Source organism: Marmota flaviventris, chromosome 5, assembly GCF_047511675.1.
Source record: "Marmota flaviventris isolate mMarFla1 chromosome 5, mMarFla1.hap1, whole genome shotgun sequence".
NCBI classification, from domain to species: Eukaryota; Metazoa; Chordata; class Mammalia; order Rodentia; family Sciuridae; genus Marmota; species Marmota flaviventris.
Genome location: NC_092502.1, coordinates 29,837,031 through 29,860,876, shown reverse-complemented (window position 1 = coordinate 29,860,876; position 23,846 = coordinate 29,837,031). Strand labels below are relative to the sequence as shown.

Genomic DNA, 23,846 nt, shown 5'->3' with positions numbered 1-23,846 from the left:
CTGGGCCAGAGCTGGTCCATAGTAATTTCATCCAGGCTGGTGAGGAGGGTATTGCTGAACAGTACACGCAAGCAGAACCTTACCACTACAGCTTTTTGCCTCAAGATATAGAAGGGCTCCAAAGTGGGGACCAGCACAACAAACCTTCTCCTCTAACACTTAGCACTCCCATCCCTAAATGCACAGCAAAAGCCTTCCTACTGCAGTATCCCTCTGATACCCTCTACTAACCAAGCTTTAACATATCCACCTGACAAAAGTTTATATAATCCACACCCTTTAACACAAACTAGGGCAATGAAGTAGAGTTGAGAGGAAGTAAATAGCTGTCACAGTTCACTACTTTGAGGGCTGATCTTTTATATGAATGCCTCCAAGCACATTTCAAATTTAATTCAACAACAAACAACTGTGTTTCCACCTAAAAAGATACAGCTGTCCTTCATAAAAGTGAGGTTGTACTTATACTCTGCCCAAAATGAGGAAATGCACAATCCCAACAAAAATGGCTATCTATATAAATTATATATTCTATCATAATGTCTCTGAATATTCTGATAACTTTATTAAAGACTATCTAATAAAGTTCATTTTCAACTAAGAAATATGGGGAAAAGAAGAAGATGGTTACATAAAAATAAAGAGATATCACAATTAGCAAAGAGAAAATATGAAAAGTTACGGTAGTCCTTGTATCTATTATTGGTCAGATTTTACCATCTCTGGTTTCCTTCTTTCACATCTCATTAAGTATTTTTGCCCTCAGCTACTCTAGGTTCTTTACCTGATCATGGGAATACAGCTTTTATTTCTAAAGGCTTCTCAATTGTCCTGCCCCTTTTTGGTTACGATAGTTTCACATTGACCTTTTATAATGAATGTGGAAGCACTACGTTGAGTGTTTTAGTCAGCTTTTTTGCTACTGTGACCAAAAGACCTGCCAAGAATAATTTTAGAGAAGGAAGAGTTCATTTGATGTTCACATTTTCAGAGGTCTCAGTCCATAGACAGCTGGCTTCGTTGCTTTGGGTCCAAGGTGAAAGCAGCTCAGGCACCAGGAAGCAGAATGAGTGACTCCCTTCATGACTGACAAAATATATGCCCCTAGAGATACGCCACTTCCCCAAAATCCACCTCCTCCGGCCACATACTACTTGCCCTCAGTGACCACCCAGTTAATCCACATTAGTGGATTAATGCACTGATTAGGTTAAAGCCCTCATAAAACAATCATTTTGCCTCTAAATTTTTTGTATTGTCAGACACCTGAGCTTTTTGGGGATACCTAATATCAAAAACATAACATGGTTTTATAGTAGGTCTTAAAGATGGGGTAGTATTAGTTCTCTTTGTTTTTCAATAGGTATTTTCTTCTCCGTATAAATTTTAGAATAAAATATTTATTTATTATCTGCAAAATATTCATATTCATTTTTATTCAGTTCATAGATGGCCAACTCCATTGTTCTGTGCCCAACATGAAGCAAAACATGGTAGAAGGAAGCAAAACAAGGTAGAGAAAAGCAGCTCACTGTATGATAATCAGAAAGCAGAGAGAGAGAGAGAGCTCCCACCACCTTGAACAAAATATAAACCCCAAAGGCACATCCCCAATGATCCACTTCCTTCAGCCACACCCCACTGATTAAATTAAGACTGTTTTGACCTGATCATTTCACCTCTAAGTGTTTTTGCATTATCTAACACATGAGCTTTTAGGGTATTCCTCATATCTAAAACATAACAAGGAGCCCAAGAGAACATTCCCTCTGGGCCCCAGACAGTGCCCACCCGCACCCACCCACCCTCAGTGTGTCATAACACAGTTTTCTCTTGGTAATTGTGATCCATCACTTGAGTTAGTAGAATGACGTCTTCCGCCCTTCGTTCACTGGTCAGGAAGAAGTCTCTCATTGGAACCATTATTGTGTCTCCTGGGAGAAGCATTAAGACTAAACCAGCAGAGCTTAAAAGGTGTTATAAGTGAAAGCAAAATTCTGTGCCACTCCTATTTCCAAGACTTGAATATGAGCCTTTATGTATTTACTCTTGGAGAAGACAAAAAACATGGTTGCTTGAAAAGTCAGTTCCTTTATTGTCCCAAATAGCAAGACAGGAGTTACAATTTTTTTTGTAGGGCCTGGGGTTGTGGCTCAGCAGTAGAGTGCTTGCCTCAAACATGTGAGACCCTAGGTTCGATCCTCAGCACCACATAAAAATAAATAAGTGAAATAAAGGTATTGTGTCCAACTACAACTAAAAAAATTTTTTTAAATGTTTTTTGTAAACCCATGCTTAGATGATGCAGAAGCATTTCAGACAAATTCATTTCCAGAATGTTTGTTCCATTGAGAAGAAATACCTGCTTCCTCCATCATAGAAGAGGCCCAGTGGAAATAACCTGCCTCTAGTGGCCAATTAGTCCTCTTAAGAAATAGTTCCATGTTAGAGACTCAGTTATTAGTCTGTTGGCAAATTAGGCACCCAGATGTAGCATTAGCATTTGAGTCCTCCTGACTCTCCTCCATTTCTGCCACCCTGGTTGCTTTGTCCATATTCCTATTGAACAAACACTAGAGTAGCCAGGAGAATAGGTAGGTTAGTTGACGTGTGTAGAGCATGCCATTTTTCCTTCTTATTAACAAATTTCTCTATAGTGAATGCCCTTTGGGAGTATACATGGGATATAACTATTTGTAAGCTGTACGCCTGTTCTGAAAGAGATCCAACCACATTCCCTTCCCAGACTTTAAAAAAAAAAAAAAAAAAAGTCTATCAATCTTATTCTTCCAAGACTCTAACCATTCATTTGAACATTTCTGACTGCCCATGAATCTGTTTAGCTCAGAAAATTTTTCATCTTTCAGGCTAGACAAAACGAACAACCAAAAGTACTATTCTATTCCCTGGGAGGATTGCTCTTCACCAAATGATTTTTAGAGATCACCCCTGAGAGAGTGTCCTTTGTTCTTTATTATTATTATTTTTTTTGTTGTTGTACCAGAGATTGAACTCAGAGGTGCTTAACCACTGAGCCACATACCCAGCTTTTTAAATATTTTTATTTAGAGATAGGGTCTTGATAAGTTGCTTATGGCCTCACCAACTTGCTAAGGCTGTCTTAGAACTCACAGTCCTCCTGCCTCAACCTCCCGAGCTGCTGGGATTACAAACATGTGCCACCACACTCAGTGAGAATGTTCATTTTGAGTGGTCCCAGAATGTTATGCAGACCCATCTATAAAACAGGTTTAGTTTTTTTTCTTCATCAGTCAGCTGATCATAAAGAACTTCCATGGTGATAAACATGGATTGTGGGGGAGTAAGTAAGGTAACAGGAGTTGGTGTTGAAGAAATCTGAACTTCCTGAATGTATATCTTGCTCTGGACCTATGTGAACTAGGTCTCTTACATTACTCAATAGTAGGTTGGTTTGGATCCAGCCCTTATGGCTAGGCACTCAGTTCATGATGGTAAATTCAGGCTATATAGTTACCTGATATCTTGTGGTTAAGCATTCAGCCTCTACCAAAGACCAATAGCAAACCAGAAGCTGTTTCTTGAAAGTTGAATAGTTAGGACATAGATATCTCAGAAATCCTGAAGGTATACATCATCATTCTCTTATTACTGTTTGCAAGATTCAATGGAGAGGACCTTATTTACCATGGACACTCTAGATAATAGTCACACTGGATATGCTGAATTGTGTGCTTGATGGTACATTGGCTCTTGCTGACAGTTTTAGCATAACTCTGAAGATTGATAAGAGTAGGACACTCACATGTGGTATATTTTAACTCCGCAATCCGAAGAAAACAACTAAACACTGTCTTTTTTTATGACTGTGGTATTTCCATTGCAACAACTTAAGGAGGGATATCTTGTCATGTCTCAAATCATGAAACCACCAGAAACTGCTGAGGAGGGGGGCCTTTAAATTTTTAGGATTTTGTCTTCTAATGCTTCCCTTATTTTATAATGAATTTTTATATTTTATTTAAACTGGTAAAACATGTTTATAATTTATTATAAACAAAGAAACAAGGTCAGATTTTTTTATTTTCTTTTGGCCTGACTAAAGTTCAAACCCTGGACCTTGTTACATACCCTAGGCAAGGCTTCTACCATTAAACTACAGTCACAGTCCTTTGTGTCTGAAATTTAAATTTCTTATTTTGAAATAAATTTAGTACTTTTCTATAATTAAATTCACTTTTTAGTTATTACAGCAAAATCTGACTTTAGCTCAACAAAGACTTTGTTGCATTTGATTTTTAAATAAAATTTAACTATTTATTTATGCAACAAATAATCATTGAGTGTTGTCTATCCCTGCTTGAATACCACATTGTTGTAATTATTGTGGCTTTATAATGTATTGCAGGAGCAAGAGAACTCTAACGAAGTACAGTACTTGAGTATGAGATGTGAATTGACAATAGACCAATTAACCAAAAAAGGGCATAGAAATTTATGTGCACACGCACATCACAGAATGGGGAACACTTACTACCCAATGAGATTTAGAAGCTTATATACCCTTTTTCATAGATTAGAGGGAAGTGAGCCACTATAGGCAATTTTAAAGGCAGAGTAAATGATTTTTAGAGAAAGTGAATGGGCCTGAAGAACAGACAGTGAGCCAGGAGCGGTGGTACCTGCCTGTAATCTCAGTGGTTCAGGTGGCTGTGAGACAGGAGGGATCACGATTTCAAAGCCAGCCTCAGCAAAAGTGAGGTGCAACTCAGTGAGACCCTGTCTCTAAAGTACAAATAGGGATGAGGATGTGGCTCAGTGGTCAAGTGCTCCTGAGTTTAATCCCTGATACCCTACCCGCCCCTCCCCGCAAAAAAAAAAAAAAGAACACACAGTGGCCTGGGACATTGTTGGTCTAGGTTCTGGTTGTGATATTTGACTCTGATTCTCTTTTTTCCATAATACAAGTTTAATTCTCTTACATTGATGAAATAACAAGAAGACAGTTGTGTCCCCTTCTGGTGGACACTGGCTGTAAGTAGATGAGGAAACTTCAGAGAAAAGCCCTTTTCTGCTTTTGTTGCTACACAGATGCTCTCAGTTTAAGTACAGATTGGTATGTTTTCTGGTGTGCCTTTCTGAACTCCAGCATATCTTGCTGGTTAATAGAGACATTGTATATAAAGACAGAGTAAATGATTTTTAGAGAAAGTGAATGGCCCTGAAGAATAGACAGTGAGCCAAACTGTCCCACAGTGTTTGTATCATTGTAGAGTCCCACCTGCAATGTGGAGTTGGAGATTCTATTTCTACATATTGTCAGCGCTACATGATGGTGTCAATCTTTTAGTTTAGCTATTCTTATCATTGTGAAATGGTTTTAATTTTTATTTTCCTGATTAATAATGATTTTGAATATTTTTTTCTTGTGCTAATTGGCCATTGCTTTCTCTCTTTTCTTTAGTGAAATATCTTGTTAAATTTCTGGGGTAGAAGCCTGTTTTAAACTCCCGTTGTTTGGCTTTTATTTTTATTCTCTAATATTATAATACATTCAGGATACAAGCTATTTGTCAAACATTTTCTTTCATTAATTTGGCTTGTATTTTTACTTACTTATGTCTTTTTGAAATGAATTTATTTAGGTATAATTGAGATACACCGAACTACATGTATTCATAGTGTATAGTTTGATAAGTTAGGGTATATGTAAATACTTGTGAAACCACCAAGATTAAAAAGATAATGAATTTATTACTTGAAAAAGTTTCCTCATGCCCCTTTGTAAACCTTCCCTACTATTCTTCCCTTGGTTCCCAGGCAATTACTGATTCCTGCCTCCCTTTTTTGCAGGGGTGAGGCGGTCAATGTAGATTAGTTTATACTTTCTTGAAAATATTTTATGTAAAGGGAAGCATATACTGTGAATGGTATTCTAATCTGGTTTCTTGAATTCAGTAAAATCTTTTTTTTTGACATTTTATCAGTGTTATGTGTAATGACATCTCATTTTTATTTCAAGTGTTCTTACATTGACTATACCACTGTTTGTTTTAGCATTCAATCACTGGTGGACATTTGGATTCTTTTTTAGGTTTGGGTTTGGGGTTTGTTGTTGTTTGGCAACAGGAATTGAACCCAGGTGTTCTTAACCACTGAGTCACGTCTTCAGCCCTTTTCATTTATTTTGAGACATGGTCTCACTAAGTTGTTGAGAGCCTCAGCCTCCCAAACCACTGGGATTGCAGGCATTTTCCTATTTTTTACTGATACAGAAAGTTGGTATAAATTTTTGTCTCTAATTCATTATATATCCAAAGAACTTTCACTGTTCTTTAGTAATTGTGTGGGCCCATAACTTTCATTTAATTTGAATAAATACCTAACAATGGCTACTTTCTATGATAAGTACATCTTTAATCTTTAAGAAAAATATTATACTCTTCTAAAGTTGTACTGTTTTACACTGTCATCAACATTGTAGGGATTTTTACACATCACATCACCAAGAGTTGAGACAATGTCAATCTTTCTTTGGTACCAATCATTAAACCCCTTAACCACTGAGCCACATCCCCCACAGTTTTTATATTTTATTTAGAGACAAGGTCTCATCAAGTTGCTTAGGCCTTAGGGCCTTACTCAGTTCCTGAAGATGGCTTTGAACTTGCAATCCTCCTATCTCAGCCTCTGGGATTACAGGCGTGCACCACTATTACCAGCTATCCAGTTGTAATTTTCATAATGGTGAACAACTTCATATGCTTGTCTCTTGTGTATCTTTTATGAAGGGTCTCTACCTTCTGGCCATTTGTCAAGGAGCAGGGTAGGGTTGTTTAATTTCCTATTTTTGTGTTTCAAAGAGTTTTGTGTGTATGCTCTATATAAGTCCTTTAACAAGTATGTGATATGCATATATTTTCTCCTTGGCTGTGGATTTTGTTTTTCATCTGTTAACTGTTTCAGAGATTAGAAGTACTTAATTTAAAAAATTTGTTTTAATTAGTTATACATGACAGTAGAATGCATTTATGTATTTTGTTATACATAGATGGAATATAATTTCTCATTTTTCTGAGTTTACATATTGTAAAATCATATTGGTCATGCAATCACATATATACATAAAATAATAATGTCTGCTTTATTCTACTATCCTTTCTATCCCCACCCCCACCCCTCCCATCCCTGCATTTCCTTCTATCTAATCTAAGGTAACGCTATTCTTCTCTAATGCTCCCCATCTTATTGTGAATTAGCATCTGCATATTAGAGAAAACTTACAACCTTTGTTTTTTTGGAATTGGTTTATTTTGCTTAACATGATATTCTCCAGCTCCATCCATTTACTGGCAAATGCCATAATTTCATTCTTCTTTAAAGCTGAGCCATATTCCATTGGAAAAAAAAATACACACACACACACCACATTTTAATCTATTGAAGGACACCTACGTTGGTTCCATAGTTTAGCTACTATCAACAATTGAGCCACTGTAAACATTGATATGGCTGTGTCACTATAGTATGCTGATTTTAAGTCCTTTGGTTATAAACCAAGGAGTGGGATAGCTGGGTCAAATGGTGGTTCCATTCCAGGTTTTCTGAGGAGTTTCCATATTGCTTTCCCTAATGGTTGTACCACTTTGCAGTCCCACCAGCAATGTATGAATGTACCTTTTCCCCACATCCTCGCCAACATTTATTGTTGTCAGTATTCTTGATGATTGTCATATATTTGTTGATCAATTGTATTTCTTCTTTTATGAAGTGACTGTTCAGTTCCTTAGCCCATTTATTGATTGGGTTATTTGGGGTTTCTTGGTGTTAAGTTTTTTGAGTTCTTTACATATCCTAGAGATTAATGCTTTATCTGAGGTGCATGTGGTAAAGATTTTCTCCCAATCTGTATCTCCTCACATTATTGATTGTTTCCTTTGCTGAGAAGAAGCTTTCTAATTTGAATCCATCCCATTTATTGATAGAAGTACTTAATTTTGATGAAGTTCAGTTTATCAAGTGTTTTGATTGTTTCAACAAACTCTTCTTTTTGTGTTGTGTATAAAAAAATTTTTGATTAACCCAAGGTCACAAAGAACATTTTTCTATAGTTTCTTCTGAAAGTTTTAGATTTTACTATAAATTGCTTAGATCTGTTTGAACAATTTTTGTATATGACATGAGGTTTGGATCTAAATTTTATATTTATATGTATGCTATCTGTATTGTTCCGGTAACATTTTGTTGATGAAAATATCCTTTTTCCTCTGGATTGCCTTTGAATATTTATTGAATCTTAATTGATATCTGTGAGTCCACTTTCTGATTTTATATGTCATTTCATTGATTTGCTTTCTTGTCGTTTTGTTCTTGCTTTTGACACAGAATCTCACTGTGTTGTCTGATCTAGAACTCCAGGGCTCAAGTGATCCTTCCATCTCAGCCTACTGAGTACTGGAACTACAAGTGTGCACCACTATGCCTGGCTGTTTTTGTTGTTTTTATCTTTGCACCATTAACACATTGTCCTATTACTTACTATAGCTTTATAATAAATTACAAAACCAGACCCTCCAACTTTCTCCAGATTGTTTTGGTTATTATAGATTCTTGGTAGTTCCAAATGAATTTTGGCACCAGTTTATTTATTTATTTTTTTAAAATGCAGAGGCTTTGATTGAGAATGCACTGAATCTGTAAATCTGTTAAAAGATTCATAGATGAATCTTTTGAACCATCTACAGGGTTTATTATTTATTTATCTTCTTTAACTTCCCTCAACAGTGGTTTCAACATAAACGTGCTGCATGTGTTGATCTTATATCCGATAAGCTTATTAAAATCACTTATTCTAATTGCTGCTTCATAGAGTCTTCAGGATTTTGTACTTAAATGATCTTGTCATGTGTAAATAGGCAGTTTTGCCATTTTTCCTAATTGAAAATCTTTTTTTTTCCTGCTTTATTTTACCAGGAAGACAATACAGTCCAATACTGAAGAGATATATTGAGAGCAAGTGTTCTTTATTTGTTCTCGGTCAAAAGCAGGAGCTTAAGGGATAGAGAGGTGGAGGTATTCAGTTTTTCACCCAGCGTAATATTAGCTCTACATTTTGCACAGATGTTCTTTATCTAGTTTCCCATTTTAATCTAAACTTTCCTACACCAGCATCAGGCAGCCACTGTCTGCTTTCTAGTGTATAGAACAGTTTACATTTCCTACTAATTTGTATAAATAAATTAATGTGTTGCATGGTTTTTGCATCTCGTTTTTTTCACTTTACATAATATTTTTATGTTCATCTGTGTTCTAGCACATATCATTTTTAGAATGCCCATTTTTTTTTAAATACTGGCAAATTATATTTTATTCTACGTGGATACCATATTTTGCCTATTGAGAAGATTAAAATTTTGGAATATTTGAAAACTTTGATTGTTTTCATATGGACACTCTCATAAATAACAATTGGCTTGCAAGTCTATTTTGATAGGATATGTTGTTTTTAATAGATAACCAGAAATGGAATTTCCATGTTATAAGTACGTGTTTAATTAGGAAATGCCTAATTGTTGAAAAAATAACTATCATTTTGTATTTTAACCAGCAACATGGATAGTTTTTATTTCTCCATATGCTCTCCATTGTTATTGACAGTCCTTTTGATTTCTGTTATTGCCAACACAGTGTGTACTTAACAATATCATAGTGTTATTTTAATAGCATTTCATTAATGATTGCTGATGTTGAAGATTGCTTCATGCTTCCTTAGCCATTCCTGCATCTTCTTTGGTGTGAAAAGTATTTTTTTTTTCATTTTTTAAATTGTGTTATCTTCTTATTATCTAGTTGTAAAAATTCACGTTTGAATACAAGTTCTTAATCATATACTTGACTTGCCTCTGTTTTCTGTCAGTCTGTGCTTTGTCGTTTTATTAGTGCCTTTTAACAATATTGTTGTTAGTACACTATAATTAGTACCTAACATTGGGGTTCATTTTGACATAATCATACTTGCATAGAATTTAATTTGCTCCCAGATTCCAGTGCCTTGTCTCCGTCCCCCCCCAATTCCTTCTGTTACCCCTTCTTATACTCTAACGATTTCCTTATATATATTTTTTTAAATTGGTATTCTATAGACAAAGGCAAAACTCACTGTGGTACATTTATACATGTACATAGAATAATTTTGTCAAATTAATTCCGCATTTCCACCCCTTTCTTCCCTCCCCATCAAACATCTTCTACCTTACTGATCTTTCCCTATTTTCTGGGATCTGTCCCCACCTCTTCCCCCACTTACTTTGACTTGGCTCCCACATATGAAAGAAAATATTCAAATCTTGACTTTCTGAGCCTGGCTTATTTCACTCAGCATCTTCTCCAGTTCCATCCATTTACTCACAAATGTCATCGTTTCATTTTACTTTGTGATGGAGTAAAACCCAACTGTGCACATATACCACGTTTTCTTTATCCGTTTGTTGACGGGCACCTGGGCTGGTTCCATGACTTGGTTCTTAGGAACTGCACTGCTATAAACACCAATGTGCCTGTATCACTACAGTGTGCTGATTTTAGTGGTTTTAGATAAATACCAAGGAGAGGGATGGCCCAGTCATATGGTGGTTCTATTCCTGTTCTTTTGAGGAATCTCTATACTGCTTTCCAAAGTATGAGGGTGCCTTCCCCCCGCCCCCACATCCTCACCAGCATTTGTTATTATTTGTGTTCTAGATGATTGCCGTTTTAACAAGATTGAGATGGAATCTCAATGTAGTTTTGATTTTCATTTCCCTGATGGTCAGGGGTGTTGAACATTTTTTTTCATGTATTTCTTAGGCCATCTATTTTTATGTGTAAACATGTCTCTTTTGCCTACATAGGGGCTTAGTATCCAGAATAAAGAACTCAAAATATTTTACACTTAAAAAACAAACCAGACAATAAATGGGTGAAAGAATTAATAGTGCCTTTTAAAGTATAAAAGTTCTGAATTTTGTGTAGTCTGGTTTATTAAAATTGTCATCTTTTGAGGTTTGAGTTTTGGGCATTCTATCTTAAGAAATCTATCTTTTAAATTTATTTATTTTAATTAGGTATATACGAGAGCAGAATGCATTTTGATTCACTATACACAATTGCAGCATAGCTTTTTATTTCTCTGGTTATACACGATGTAGTGTCACACAATATGTGTAGTCATACGTGTACCTAGGGTAATGATGTCCCATCTCATTTCACCATCTTTCCTGCCCCCATGCCCCTTCCTCCCACCCCTTTACCCAATCAAAAGTTCCTCCATTTTCCCCATTCCCTACCCCCCATCCCCCATGAATCAGCACTGCCTTATCAGAGAGAATATCCAGCCTTTGTTTTGGGGGGATTGGCTTAATTTGCTTAGCATGATATTCTCCAACTCCATCTATTTACCTTCAGATGCCATAATTTTATTCTCTTTAATGATGAGTAATATTTCATTGTGTATATATACCACAGTTTCTTTATCCACTCATCTATTAAACAGTTTCTAGTGTGGTTTTACAGTTTAGATGAATTGAGCTATTGTAAACATTGATGTGGATGTGTTACTATAGTATGATGATTTTAATCAGACTCAATTATTTTACCTTATGACTTTCTCTAAATTTTCTTTTAATTTACTTTTATATTTTGGCTAATGATTCATTGTGAGTTAATTTTTGGTTTTGTTGTGAATTTTTCGTTTTTCACATCATTGTTTTTACAGTTCACCCAGCACCATTTATTGAAATGGCTATATTTTCTCCACTGAATTGGCTTGGTAACCTCATTGAAAATCAGTTCGTTATATTTGAGGTTTTGTGTTTGTTTGTTTGCTTTAATTAGTCTATTTTAATTAAACTATTTTTAATTTTTTTTTAGTTGTAGATGGACACAATATCTTTATTTATTTGTTTTTATGTGATACTGAGGATCGAACCCAGTGCCTCACACATGCAGAGGAGTGTGCTACCAATGAGCCACAGCCCCAGCCCTCGTTGAACTATGTTTGTGTGTTCCTACTAGTGTCAGCTCTCTTCCTTATTTTGGCTTTATTATAGGTTTTCAAATATTAGTATGTCTTAGAACTTTGCTTATTTTTATAATGGTTTTGGTCATTTTAGATTCTTTATATTCCCACATAAATGTAAAGATTTGCTTGTCAATTTGTACAGTAAATCAGTTGGTATTGATAAGAAATTATTTGAAATCTACAAGTTTGGGGAGAATTGCAGTCTTGTCAATAGTGTGACTTCCAACCTATTAGCAAAGATTACTTCTACATATATTTAGGTGTTTTATTTTACCATAGCAATGTTTTGTATTTTTCAGTGTATGTATCTTATATTTTTGATGAATTATTTTCAGATATTTTATTCTTCTCAATGAAAGTATGGAATTATTTTCTTAATTATATTTTCATTTATTTATTGCTAGTATATAGAAATATGATTCATTTTTTATATTGATTTGATATTCTGTGGCCTTATTATGATCTTTGTTAAACCTAAACCTTTGTTTGAGGGTTTCTTAGAATTTAGAGCATCGTCTCCTATGATAAAGACAGTTTTAGTTCTTTCTTTTCGGTCTCTGTGTCTTATTTTTTCATTAGTTTTTGACATTGCACTGGTTAGGTCTTCAGTATGGTTTTGGATGGAAGTAATATACAGCTTCGCCTAGTGCATATTGCCATCCTATATTACCCAATAAGAAAAAAAATTACATTAAACCAAAAAAGGGGGCTGGGAATCTTGTCTCACATGCACAAGGCCCTAGATTCAATCCCAAACATTCTAGAAACAGGAACCAATGGATTTAAATGATACACTGAACAAAAATGCATCTTTATTATAACTGATGGTAGTAAAGGAAGAACAGAAGAAACCAAAAGGGTGGAGTGCTTAAAAAGCAGTTAGAAAAATGGCACGCATAATCCAGAGATGTCAGTAATTTTATTAGTCTCAATATTCCAACCAAATCCATGTTCGAGGTATATGTACTTTAGCTTCTAACATAAATAAAGTGAAAGTAAGAGAATGGAAGAAGGTATGCACCAGACTAATGATATTCATAGAGATCTTGAATGACAGTGTCAGTACTAGTCAAAATAGACTTTAAAATAGGAAATATTTTAAGAGGCTAACAAATTTTATAGTGTTAAAATGATCAATATATTAGGAGCAAATACCACTTGTATTGTATGTTTTATAATAAATAGAGCCCCACATATTAAAGTGGAAAATGGCAAAATTAAAATTCTGTTCAAGTTTAACTATTAAAACTGGAGGTTACTCCTCGTAATAGAATACTAGACTGAAAATAAGTAAAGGGCAACTGGAAGGGTATTGTCAGCCACTTTGATCTAGAACATATAAGGTGTTTTTCAAGACTCATGGGTCATTCCTCATGGTAAAGTATATTCTAGGATTTAACACAAATCTTAATAATTTTAAAAGAATAATAAAATAATTTTTTACAATTGACCACAGTGTAATTCAGTTATAAATCAATACCAGATTTGAAATAGCATATTTGTAAATTACTCAGAGATCAAGGAAGACTTCACAATAGAAGTTAGTAAATAGTGTGAACTGAATGAAAATGAACATACATCAAAAATCATGGGATGTATCTAAAAGAGTGCTTTGAGGAGAAACAGTACAGTCATCTCAATTCAGTCATGTTTCCATCTAAAAATGAAAAGAAAAAGGAAACTCAAAATCAGGCAGAACAAAGATACCATTGAAAAAAATCAGTGAAAGGAAACCAGAAAAATAATAGTGAGAAAAATCTGTGAAATAAAAAGTTAATTCTTTGAAAAGGTCAACTAAACTGATAAATCTTGAGTTAGACTGACCATGAAATAAAAGGAAGCCAAAATTATGAAAATCGGCTATGAAGGAGATGTATGTTCCTATCCTACAGAAATTAGAAGGAAATTTTATGAATTTTATATCAACAGTTTAGGCAAATCTCAATCTCTCTCTCTCTCTCTCTCTCTCTCTCTCTCTCTGTGTGTGTGTGTGTGTGTTGCTGGGGATTGAACAACCCAGGGCCTTATGCATGCAAGGCAAGCACTCTACCAACTGAGATATATCCCCAGCCCCTGGGCAAATCTTGCAAAGACATACATTACCAAAATAGTCTCAAAAAGAAATAAGTTAGAATACAAAGACGACTTGATTTCTGAATGTTTTGAAACTTAAGGAAGCATTCTTACATATCCTATACAAACCCTCTTGGAAAATAGGGAAAGAGAATGCTTTCAGCTCATTTCTATGAGACTTATAGTATTGCTCCCAAAGCCAGACAAAGAAATGGAAAGGAAAATTCCAGATCATATCCTCAAAAAAAAAAAAAAAACATACAGAGTTTGCAAACAAAATAATAGCAATCTGAATCCAGGAATATGCTAAAGTGTATTTTTTAACCATGTTGAGATTATCCCAGGAATACAAGATTGGTTGTTCATCTGTAAATCAATTAGTACAATATGTGGTATTAGTAAAATACAAAAACACTGAGTCATTTAAAGAAACCAAAAGAGTTGACAAAAATCCAAAAACATTCAAGATAAAATTCTAGATATAGAAATAAGGCATATCCAAAAAATGTATCACATGGAAAATTTTTATAGTTTTAATCTTTTTATGTACATTTATTTCTAATCATTTTTTGCTTATGTTGTTAATTAAGACAACCCCCCTTTTTTCCTTCCATTATTGATACCTGGTTATTCTAGCATCATTTATAGAAAAGATTATCTTTATTTTATTTTCTTGCCACTTTTGTCTCTCCCCCCCCCCAAAAAAAAATCATACGTGTCTGTATTTCTCCCTTTTTTCTCCTTATCATTGATTTACTTGTTGAACCAATACCACATCATCTTTTTTTTTTTTAAGAGAGAGAGACAATTTTTTTAATATTGATTTTTTAGTTTTCGGCAGACATACCATCTTTATTTTATTTTTATGTGGTGCTGAGGATCGAACCCAGCGCCCCGCACATGCCAGGCAAGTGTGTTACCGCTTGAGCCATATCCTCAGCCCCCCAAACCATCTAGATTACTGTTTATTTTTTACTTTTGGTACTAAAAATTGAACCCCTGAGCTACATGCCCAAGCCTTTTATTTTTTGAGACAGGAATCTTAATAAATTGCTGAGGCTGGCCTCGAGTTTACAGTCTTTCTATTGCACTCTCAAGAGTCACTGGGATTTTAGGTGTGTACCACCATCCCTGCTTTATCTTATTTTGAAATTTGATAAATAGTATTCTGACTTTTTAGTTTCCAAATCATTTTAGCTCTTTTAGATTCTTTATATTTCCATGTAGGTTTTAGATCATTACATCAATCTTTCTGGGATTTGTTATTATCATTGCCTTGAATCTATAGATCAATTTATAGAGAAGTGCCATGTTAATAATAGCAAGTTTTTCAATCCAGAAGCAACTTACGTTTATTTTTACTTTGGATTTTCTTTAATTTCTCTGGGCAATGTTTTATAGGTTTTTTTTTTATAATTAGTTATACAAGACAATAGAATATATTTTAACACATCATACATAAATGGAGTATTACTTCTCATTCTTTTTGTTGTATATGATGTAGAATCACACCAGTCATGTAGTCATATACACACAGGGAAATAATGTCTAATTCATTCCACTATCCCTCCTTCTCCTATAGCCCCTCCCCTCCCTTCACTCCCCTCTATCTAATCCAAAGTATCTCTGTTCTTCCCTAGCCCCTATCCCTTCTTATAAATTAGTATCCACATATCAGAGAAAACATTTGGCCTTTGGTTTATTTCCTTTAGCATGATAGTCTCCAGTTTCATCCATTTACTGGCAATTGTCATCATTTCATTCTTCTTCAAGGCTGAGTGATATTCCGTTGTGTATGTATACCACATTTTCTTTATCCATTTATCTCTTGAAGGACACCTAGGTGAGCTACTTCTTGCGCTTTAGGAGTCATGTTAAGGAAGTCCCCATCCAGGGCTGACATGATGAAGATTTGTGCATACTTATTCTTATATTAGGCACAGGGTCTCTGGTCTAATTCCTAGGTCCTTGACCCACTTTGAGTTGGGTTTTCTGCAGGGTGAAAGGTAGGGGTTTAATTTCATTTTGCTTCATATGGATTTCCAGTTTTCTCAGCACCATTTGTTGTAGAGACTCTTTTCTCCAGTGAATATTTTTGGCACCTTTGTCTAGTATGAGATAACTGTATTTATGTAGGTTTGTCTCTGTGACTTCTATTCTGTACCATTAGTCTACATGTCTGTTTTGGTGCCAATACCATGCTGTTGTTGTTACTATTGCTCTGTAGTATAGTTTAAGATCTGTTATTGTGTAGCCTTCTGCTTCACTCTTCTTGCCAATGATCGCTTTGGCTATCCTGGGTCTCCTATTTTTCCAAATTAATTTTATGATTGCTTTGTCTAGTTCTATGAAGAATGTCATTTGGATTTTAATAGGAATTGTATTAAATCTATATAATGCTTTTGGTAGTATGGCCATTTTGACAGTATTAATATTTTGACAACATTAATTCTGCCTATCTAGGAGCATCTTTTCATCTCCTGAGGCCTTGTTTAATTTCTTTCTTTGGTGTTCTGTAGTTTACATTGTAGAGGTCTTTCATCTCTTTTGTTAGATTGATTCCCAAGTATTTATTTTATTGAGACTACTGTGAGTAGAGTAGTTTTCCTAATTTCTCTTTCAGTAGATTCATCACTGATAATATAGGAACACATTTGATTTATGGGTGTTGATTTTATATCCTGCTGTTTTTTTCTGGTGGAATGTTTTGGATCTTCTAAATATATAGTCATATCATTATGGTACTACTACCAAATGGTGGTAGTTTGAGTTTTTCATTTCCTATTTGTATCCCTTTATTCTTTCTTCTAATTGCTATGGCTAGTGTTTCAAGGATGATGTTGAACAGAAGTAGTGAAAGAGGGCATCCTTGACTTGTTTCACTTTTTAAAGGGAATGCTTCCAATTTTTCTTTCTTTAGAATGATGTTGGCTTTAGATTTAGCATATATAGTTTTGATAAATGTTGAAGTATATTCCTACTATTCCTAGTTTTTCTAATGTTTTGAATATGAAGGAGTGGTGTATTTTGTAAAATGCTTTTTCTGCATCTATTGAGATGATCATATAATTCTTGTCTTTAAGTCTATTGATGTGATGAATTATGTTTATTGATTTCCATATGTTGAACCAACGTTGCATCCCTGAGATGAATACCACCACTTGACTGTGGTGCATTATATTTTTAATATGTTTTTATATGCAATTTGCCAAAAATTTAATATTTTATAGTTATAGTTGGACAAAATACCTTTATTTTATATATTTATTTTTTTGTGGTGCTAAGGATTGAACCCAGCACCCTCACACTTGGTAAGCGCTCTACCACTGAGCCACAACCCCACCTCAGTTTTCCAGAATTTTATTGAGAATTTTTGCAACTCTGAAGTTTTTTTCCTTTGTGTGTCTTGCTTTATAGTTTAGTTTATTGTTTTGTGGAGATTGTGTATGCATTTTGATAATTCATCTTTTAGGAATTGTCTAGTGGAATTTAAGAGATTATTATTTGTTTGTTGATAATTTACAATAAAATGATTGTTTTGGGGACATTGAGCTCTATCCTTCCTTGCTAAATTCTCTTATTTCTGGTACCTTGTGAAACTCTGATTTTATATGCAGTCATACTGTGTGAAGGTTTTATTCTGCCTCTCATGTGTAAACTATAGTACTGAAGCTCAAGTAGTGAGTAAGGGAGAGTTTTTCTTTTTATCTGTATGCCATTTGATAAATTCAGTAAGAATGATAGAATAATATAAAGCTATTTCAGTGGCCTAACACTTTCTGTGTAGGCACTAATCAAAAATGAATGCTAAAACTGTTGAAAAATTCAGAGGAAATTCTGTAATGGGTAGATCAAGTTGACACTGACTGAAGCTGCTCACCAATTTTAACACTGCTAAAATAATAAGATAGGCAGACCTTATATGTCTGCACATGTGATGTGTAGAATATTCTAGTAAATCTTTTTATATCTTCTGTTTCTCATATCTATCTCTACTTTCTTGAATATATTGAGCATACTTAAAAATGGCTGTTTTAATGTCCGTATCTACTGATAGTTTCTGGGTCTGTTTTTATTGAGTGGTTTTTCTGTTAGTTATAGTTTCTTATTCCTTGCCCTCCCTCCCCTTTTTATGAGTATTGGTCATTGTGACTTTTTGTATCATTGATTTCCAGTTTTTGTTTTTGTTTTTTTTTTTTTAGGTAGTATTGGGTTTTGTTTTAGCATATGGTTTAGCTAATTATAATACATTTTATTATCTTGAGCCTTTTAAAATTTTAGTAAATCCCACATTACTCTGTTGTAGAACTAATATGCCCCATGTGTTATATGGTCTGTCCACTTTGGCTTTAGGTTTATTCTCACATATTCACAGTGCAAAACTTACCCGAAGATTCAAGGGACCTTTCTGAAGAGATCTCCCTTCTTCACACTCCTGTGTTTGTTTTTTCTATTACTCTCCTTCCCTGTTCCTTCATTTCCCTCATTTTCTTTTCTCCCTTACCTACTCCCTTTTTTCTGGTACTCTCACACATTCAAAGCATCTTTCTCTTATCACCCACACTCCCAAAACTCCTTTGTCTGCTGAGATTATCAAGATAGGCTCCTCTTCTTGTATTGTGGCTATAATGCTTTTTTTAAAATAATTTATGTTTAGCAACATTTCGTTATATATGTGAATTTTAATGTTTTTTAAAAGTTTTTAATAATGCAATATTTTTATAAGACATTACAGAATTATATACTCCTTATTAGCTATGCTTTCCTTTTCATTTAGCATGTGTTGACAGATGTTTAAAATTGAGATTAGGCCAGTATTGCCTATAAGTGATTATAGTGAATAATTAAAGGCAGGTATTTAAATTTTTCATACAGAACTATATTGAGACCTGTTGTATTTGGTCAAATAAGAGCAAAGTTTTTTGTGTGTGTTGACTTGTCTTTTGTTTTTGTTTTTGTTTTTTTAAAGAAAATCTTAATAAACAGAATCAGAATTTCTCAGTTACATCTCAGGGTTTTTTTTTTGTTGTTGTTGTTTGCTTTTTTTTTTTTTTTTTTCCTATATTGATATACTTTATTTTATAACCTCTGCTAAAGAAATTGTTTTTCTGTTTTTATAGTTTTGGTAAGCAGTTTGGAGGAAAAAGAGGATGTGATTGTCTTGTATTAGAGCCTTCAGAAATGATTGTGGTAAGAACTTTAAAGAATGCTGAATTTTTATTTTAAATGTTTCAGTTTCAACTTCAAATGTAGTAGGTCTTAAACCCTTCGGGAGGTTGCATTGCTATGACTTGTCAGAGATTTTAAGTAGCATGAGAACTATGTATCACCTTTTTCTGATCCCTAAGACAATGGGAAACATGATACAGTTATATATAACATATTCCAAATTTGTTAATTTCTTTTGCCCATTCCACCAGAAAACTAAAGGTTTGGGGAAAGAGACTATGATTTTTTTCAAATGTTTTCTTCTTTTTCATTAAATTCAGTCAGGAAACTTTGAATATCCAAGTAATGTACCCTGGAATATAGGGGTAGAAGATAGAGAAAAGTTAGAGTCTTACAAGCAGACACAAGTAAGAAGTGATCTGCATCTTAATATTTTTGCTTTGTAATACTTCATTTATATACTTCATTTCCTCCTCCACTTCTCCCCTTTTTCTTTTTTCATTAGAAGAATCAAGAGCAATAGTTCCCTTTTATCTTGTTCTGAGATGCCTTTACTTGAAAATAGCATATGCTCAAATGGATGCATTGAACTATGTAATGTTTTGAACAGCCAACAATAAAAAATTTTAAAAAAATTTTAAATTTGTAAATGATTTAATTTTAAATGTGTAGATGATCATGTCTTACAATTTGATTTGAACTTTTGAAAAGTAAGGTTGATTTCTTAATGAATATCAGGGTTGAGAGCTAACCACTTTTCCATTTCATGATACTATAGTCAGATTAACATCTTCAAACAGATTCCTCTTTCCCTAACTGAATCATAACCATAAATTTAGGCTTATAAAAACATTTAGGTTTTATAAAAACAACTGGAATTTGAGCTTCTTATAGGCAAATATTGTGGTTTTCTTTGGTTTGTGTCTCTTGCAGTACAAAAGTAGTTTACTCTTTTTCTTGGGAGACACATTCTAAATGTCCCCTCCCTCCCCAAATGGATGCCTGTAAAAAAAACTATACATGTACCATGACTTTTCCTTTGCACACACACAAAAGTTCAACTTAAAAATTAGAGTAAGTGATTACAAAAATAATAAAATAGAACAGTTATAACAATGCAATGTGTAAAAGTGAATGTGATCTTTCTCAAAATTCCTGATACTATACTCACCCCTCTTTTTTGTTGACTGTGTGTGACTGAAACTGTGGAAAGCAGAATCACAAATGAGGGGGTTACTGCTTTATTGAAGAGAGTTGCCTGCATAGTAAGTGTTCAGTGTACATTGCTTGAATTTAGGTTTGTTTAAAGCACTGATATATTGTTTTATATTTACTTTTTTCATTGAATATGTGGGCTACTTGATAAGGCCTCAGAATTCTCTTTTTAAATAAAAGTATTGAGGGACTGAGCAAGAAAATTGTTCAGGCAGTATATATTTTTATATATATTGGTTGATATATTTTATATTTTGTATAAGAACAGCACTTATGTACATTGTGTTTTTAATACATGCTACACATTCTTGTTGTTTCATTTGTTTGAGGTTTGTTTTGTTTTGGTACTGGGAATTGAACTGACATTATTTAAGCCACATCCCTAGCCCCCCTTTTGTGTTTTATTTAGAGATAGGGTCTCACTGAGTTGTTTACTCCCTTGCTAAGTTGCTGAGACTGGCTTTAAATTCTTGATCCTCCCCTCAGCCAGCCAAGCTGCTGGGATTGCAGGCATGTACTACCTTGCCTGGGCACTGTTGTAGTTTTGTACATAAGGAAGAAGAGAAAACTCATGAAGCCAATTAGTGTACAAGGTACTACAGGCTTATCTTATACTTTCTCTGACCCAAACCTTGAGTTAGTTTTTCTTAAGGGCACTTCCTTTGTTTTATTGGAGAAAAGTATATAGAAACCATGATCTCGCTGCCAGTTCTATTTATTGCTACAGGTATCTCATTACTTTTAGCTCTCAGTGAATAAAGCTAGAAAATTATGTCTCTTGCATGTGCTTGTGAGCATGCACATACACACATAGCTACATAAACGCTTGTTGTTTTCTTTTTCTTTTTTTTTTGTGCATTACTAGGGATTAGACCCAGGGGCACTCTACTACTGATCTACATCCCTGGCCCTTTTTAAAAAGTAATTTTTTATTTTGAGAGAGGGATTTCACTAATCTCTGAGGCTGATCTTGAACTTGAAGTCCTCCTGGCTTAGCCATCAAGTTGCTGGGATTATAGGTGTGCATCACTGCATCCAGCCTTTATTTCTTTTTGTCGTATATCTGTTAAAAACACAAATTTTATTCTGGCATTTTTAGTACTTCCTTTTATTAAGGGATAACCTATTGGTTTCTATAATCGATATATATACTTAAAAATAAGCAATTTAAGAATTGTTTTGCCATAATATTGTAGAAAGTACTAATAGTGAGAATATTAGCATATACAAAAATACACATTTGCAGATGTTTATTTTAGTGAGATGTGACAAATGTGTGCTCTTTATCACCACTTCATTACCAACATATATTTTCTTCACCCACAATTTAAGGAACTATTCGAAGAATTATGACAACCCACTAAAAGGACACAGGAGCCAGGTTGAAGGGACTCTCACTGGTGAAATCTAGTATACTAGGGAATTCAAATGTACTAGTAGATATACAGAATTTTATAAGTCCTAATAACATGAATGAGTTAGGGACAAGAGAACACTCTTTCTAACATAATGCTATCTTACAAGTAGTATGAAGGAATGATTAAATTAAAAAAATCTTTAAGGCTGAAACTTGTTGGGATGGGGGGGAGCTAATGTTTGATGAGAAACAGAATATATATGCAATCTCAGAGTATGTCCCCACAAATCATTTATGAAGAGAAAAATTACCAAGTTTCTGGTGGGAAAACATAGCAGATACTATCATAACAGCAATTATTGTTACCACCATCATGTGGGCACAAGCTGATGTCACACAACTGATGCGATGCACTGAGAAGGACAGAATGTCACCTGTGTGACATAGTCCTACTAGCAGTGCTTACTTGAGATTAATCATTAGGAAATATTAATCAAATTGAGAGTCTATAATTTGGCCTATTCTTTAAATATCCTAGTGTCGTGCAATACAGAGAAAGATTAAGAAACAGTTCTAGACTAAATGAGGGGAAAAAACTAAAAAAAGCAATGCTTCATCTTGTGTCAAATCCTAGAACATAGGAGTGATAGCAATGATGTTGGAATAATTGATGAAATTTGAATTGAGCAGTGCCTAGTGGTACACACCTATAATCCCAGCAATTACATGATAGGCTAGTCATGTTAATTGGTCACATTATAAAGTCATATTGTTTTTAAAAGACTGTAAATTTGTCATCTTCAACTTCATATCAAAAAATTCATCTTGTCGGGCTAGGTATGGAGAAATTAGAGCCCTTATAACATTAATGGAATGTAAAATGCTACAGCCAAATTAGAAAAGTTTGACTTTTCCTCAAAACAGTTAAAAAGAGTTATCATATGATCTATTAGTTTTATTTCTGTGTATACCCAGGAGACTAGAAAACATTTGTCTATATAAAATCTTGTAAACTAGTATATTATTTATAATATATAGGAAAAATTATCTCAAATGTCCATTACCTAGTTAAATTGATAAACAATGTCCTATCTTCATATGAAGGAATGTTATTGTATCATAAAGAATGAAGTAGGGCCAGCACAGTGGCACTTGCCTATAATCCCAGCAGCCCGGGAGGCTGAGGCAAGAGAATCGAGAGTTCAAAGCCAGCTTCAGAAAAAGCAAAGTGCTAAGCAATTCTTTAAAACCCTGTCTTTAAATAAAATAAAAAATAGATCTGGGGATGGGGCTCAGTGGCGCTCAGTGGTTGAGTGCCCCTGAGTTCAATCCCCACCTGCCCCCCACCAAAAAAAAAAAAAAAAAAAGAATGAAGTGGGGCTGAGGCTTGTAACTCAATGGTAGCGTGCTTACATAGCATGATCAAAGCCCTGGGTTTGATCCCCAGCACTGGGAGGTGGGAAAGTGAAGTACTGGTACCTGGTGCAATTGGATGAAACTCAAAAATGTTAACTGAAAAAAGCTAAACACAAAAGGCTACCTGTTATTTGATTCTGTTTATAAGAAATATACAGAATAAAGAAATTCGTAAAGATAAATGATAAGTGATTACTTGGGTCTGTGAAGAGGGAAATGGATACAGATGGATATGGATATAGGATTTCTTTAAGGTGATGAAAATATTCTGGAACTAAATAGTAGTGATGGTTGTACAACTTTGTGAATATATCAAAAGCCACTGAATTGTGCCCTTTTTTGAGGTGTGAATTTATAATATGAATTCTATATCAATTTAAAAGTTGTGTGAGAAAAAAGAAAACAGGACAAAGAAGATAGGACATTTTGTTTATCAATTTAACCATTAAACCAACAAAGGTAAACACTAGAATGAAAATAAATGAGTTCTAAATATCAAAAAAAAAATTTTAGTCAACAAAGAATACATATCTCATAATGTGATAAATATTGCAAATACACATGATTATAAAATGTTAC

The 23,846-nt window shown here is 34.2% G+C and overlaps 1 protein-coding gene across 9 annotated transcripts in view; it reads left to right on the top strand.

The window, feature by feature from the left end:
- The window catches only part of LOC114080969 (rap guanine nucleotide exchange factor 6), a 223,218-nt gene that overhangs the window by 51,851 nt on the left and 147,521 nt on the right, over positions 1 to 23,846 (top strand). For 7 of the 9 annotated variants that reach the window (XM_071612046.1, XM_071612048.1, XM_071612045.1 and 4 more), the window contains exon 5: positions 19,231 to 19,300. The exons of the other annotated variants lie outside the window; for them this stretch is intronic. In XM_071612046.1, coding sequence (XP_071468147.1) covers positions 19,231 to 19,300 — 70 coding nt within the window. The remainder of the gene's footprint in view (positions 1 to 19,230; positions 19,301 to 23,846) is intronic. 9 annotated transcript variants of the gene reach the window in all.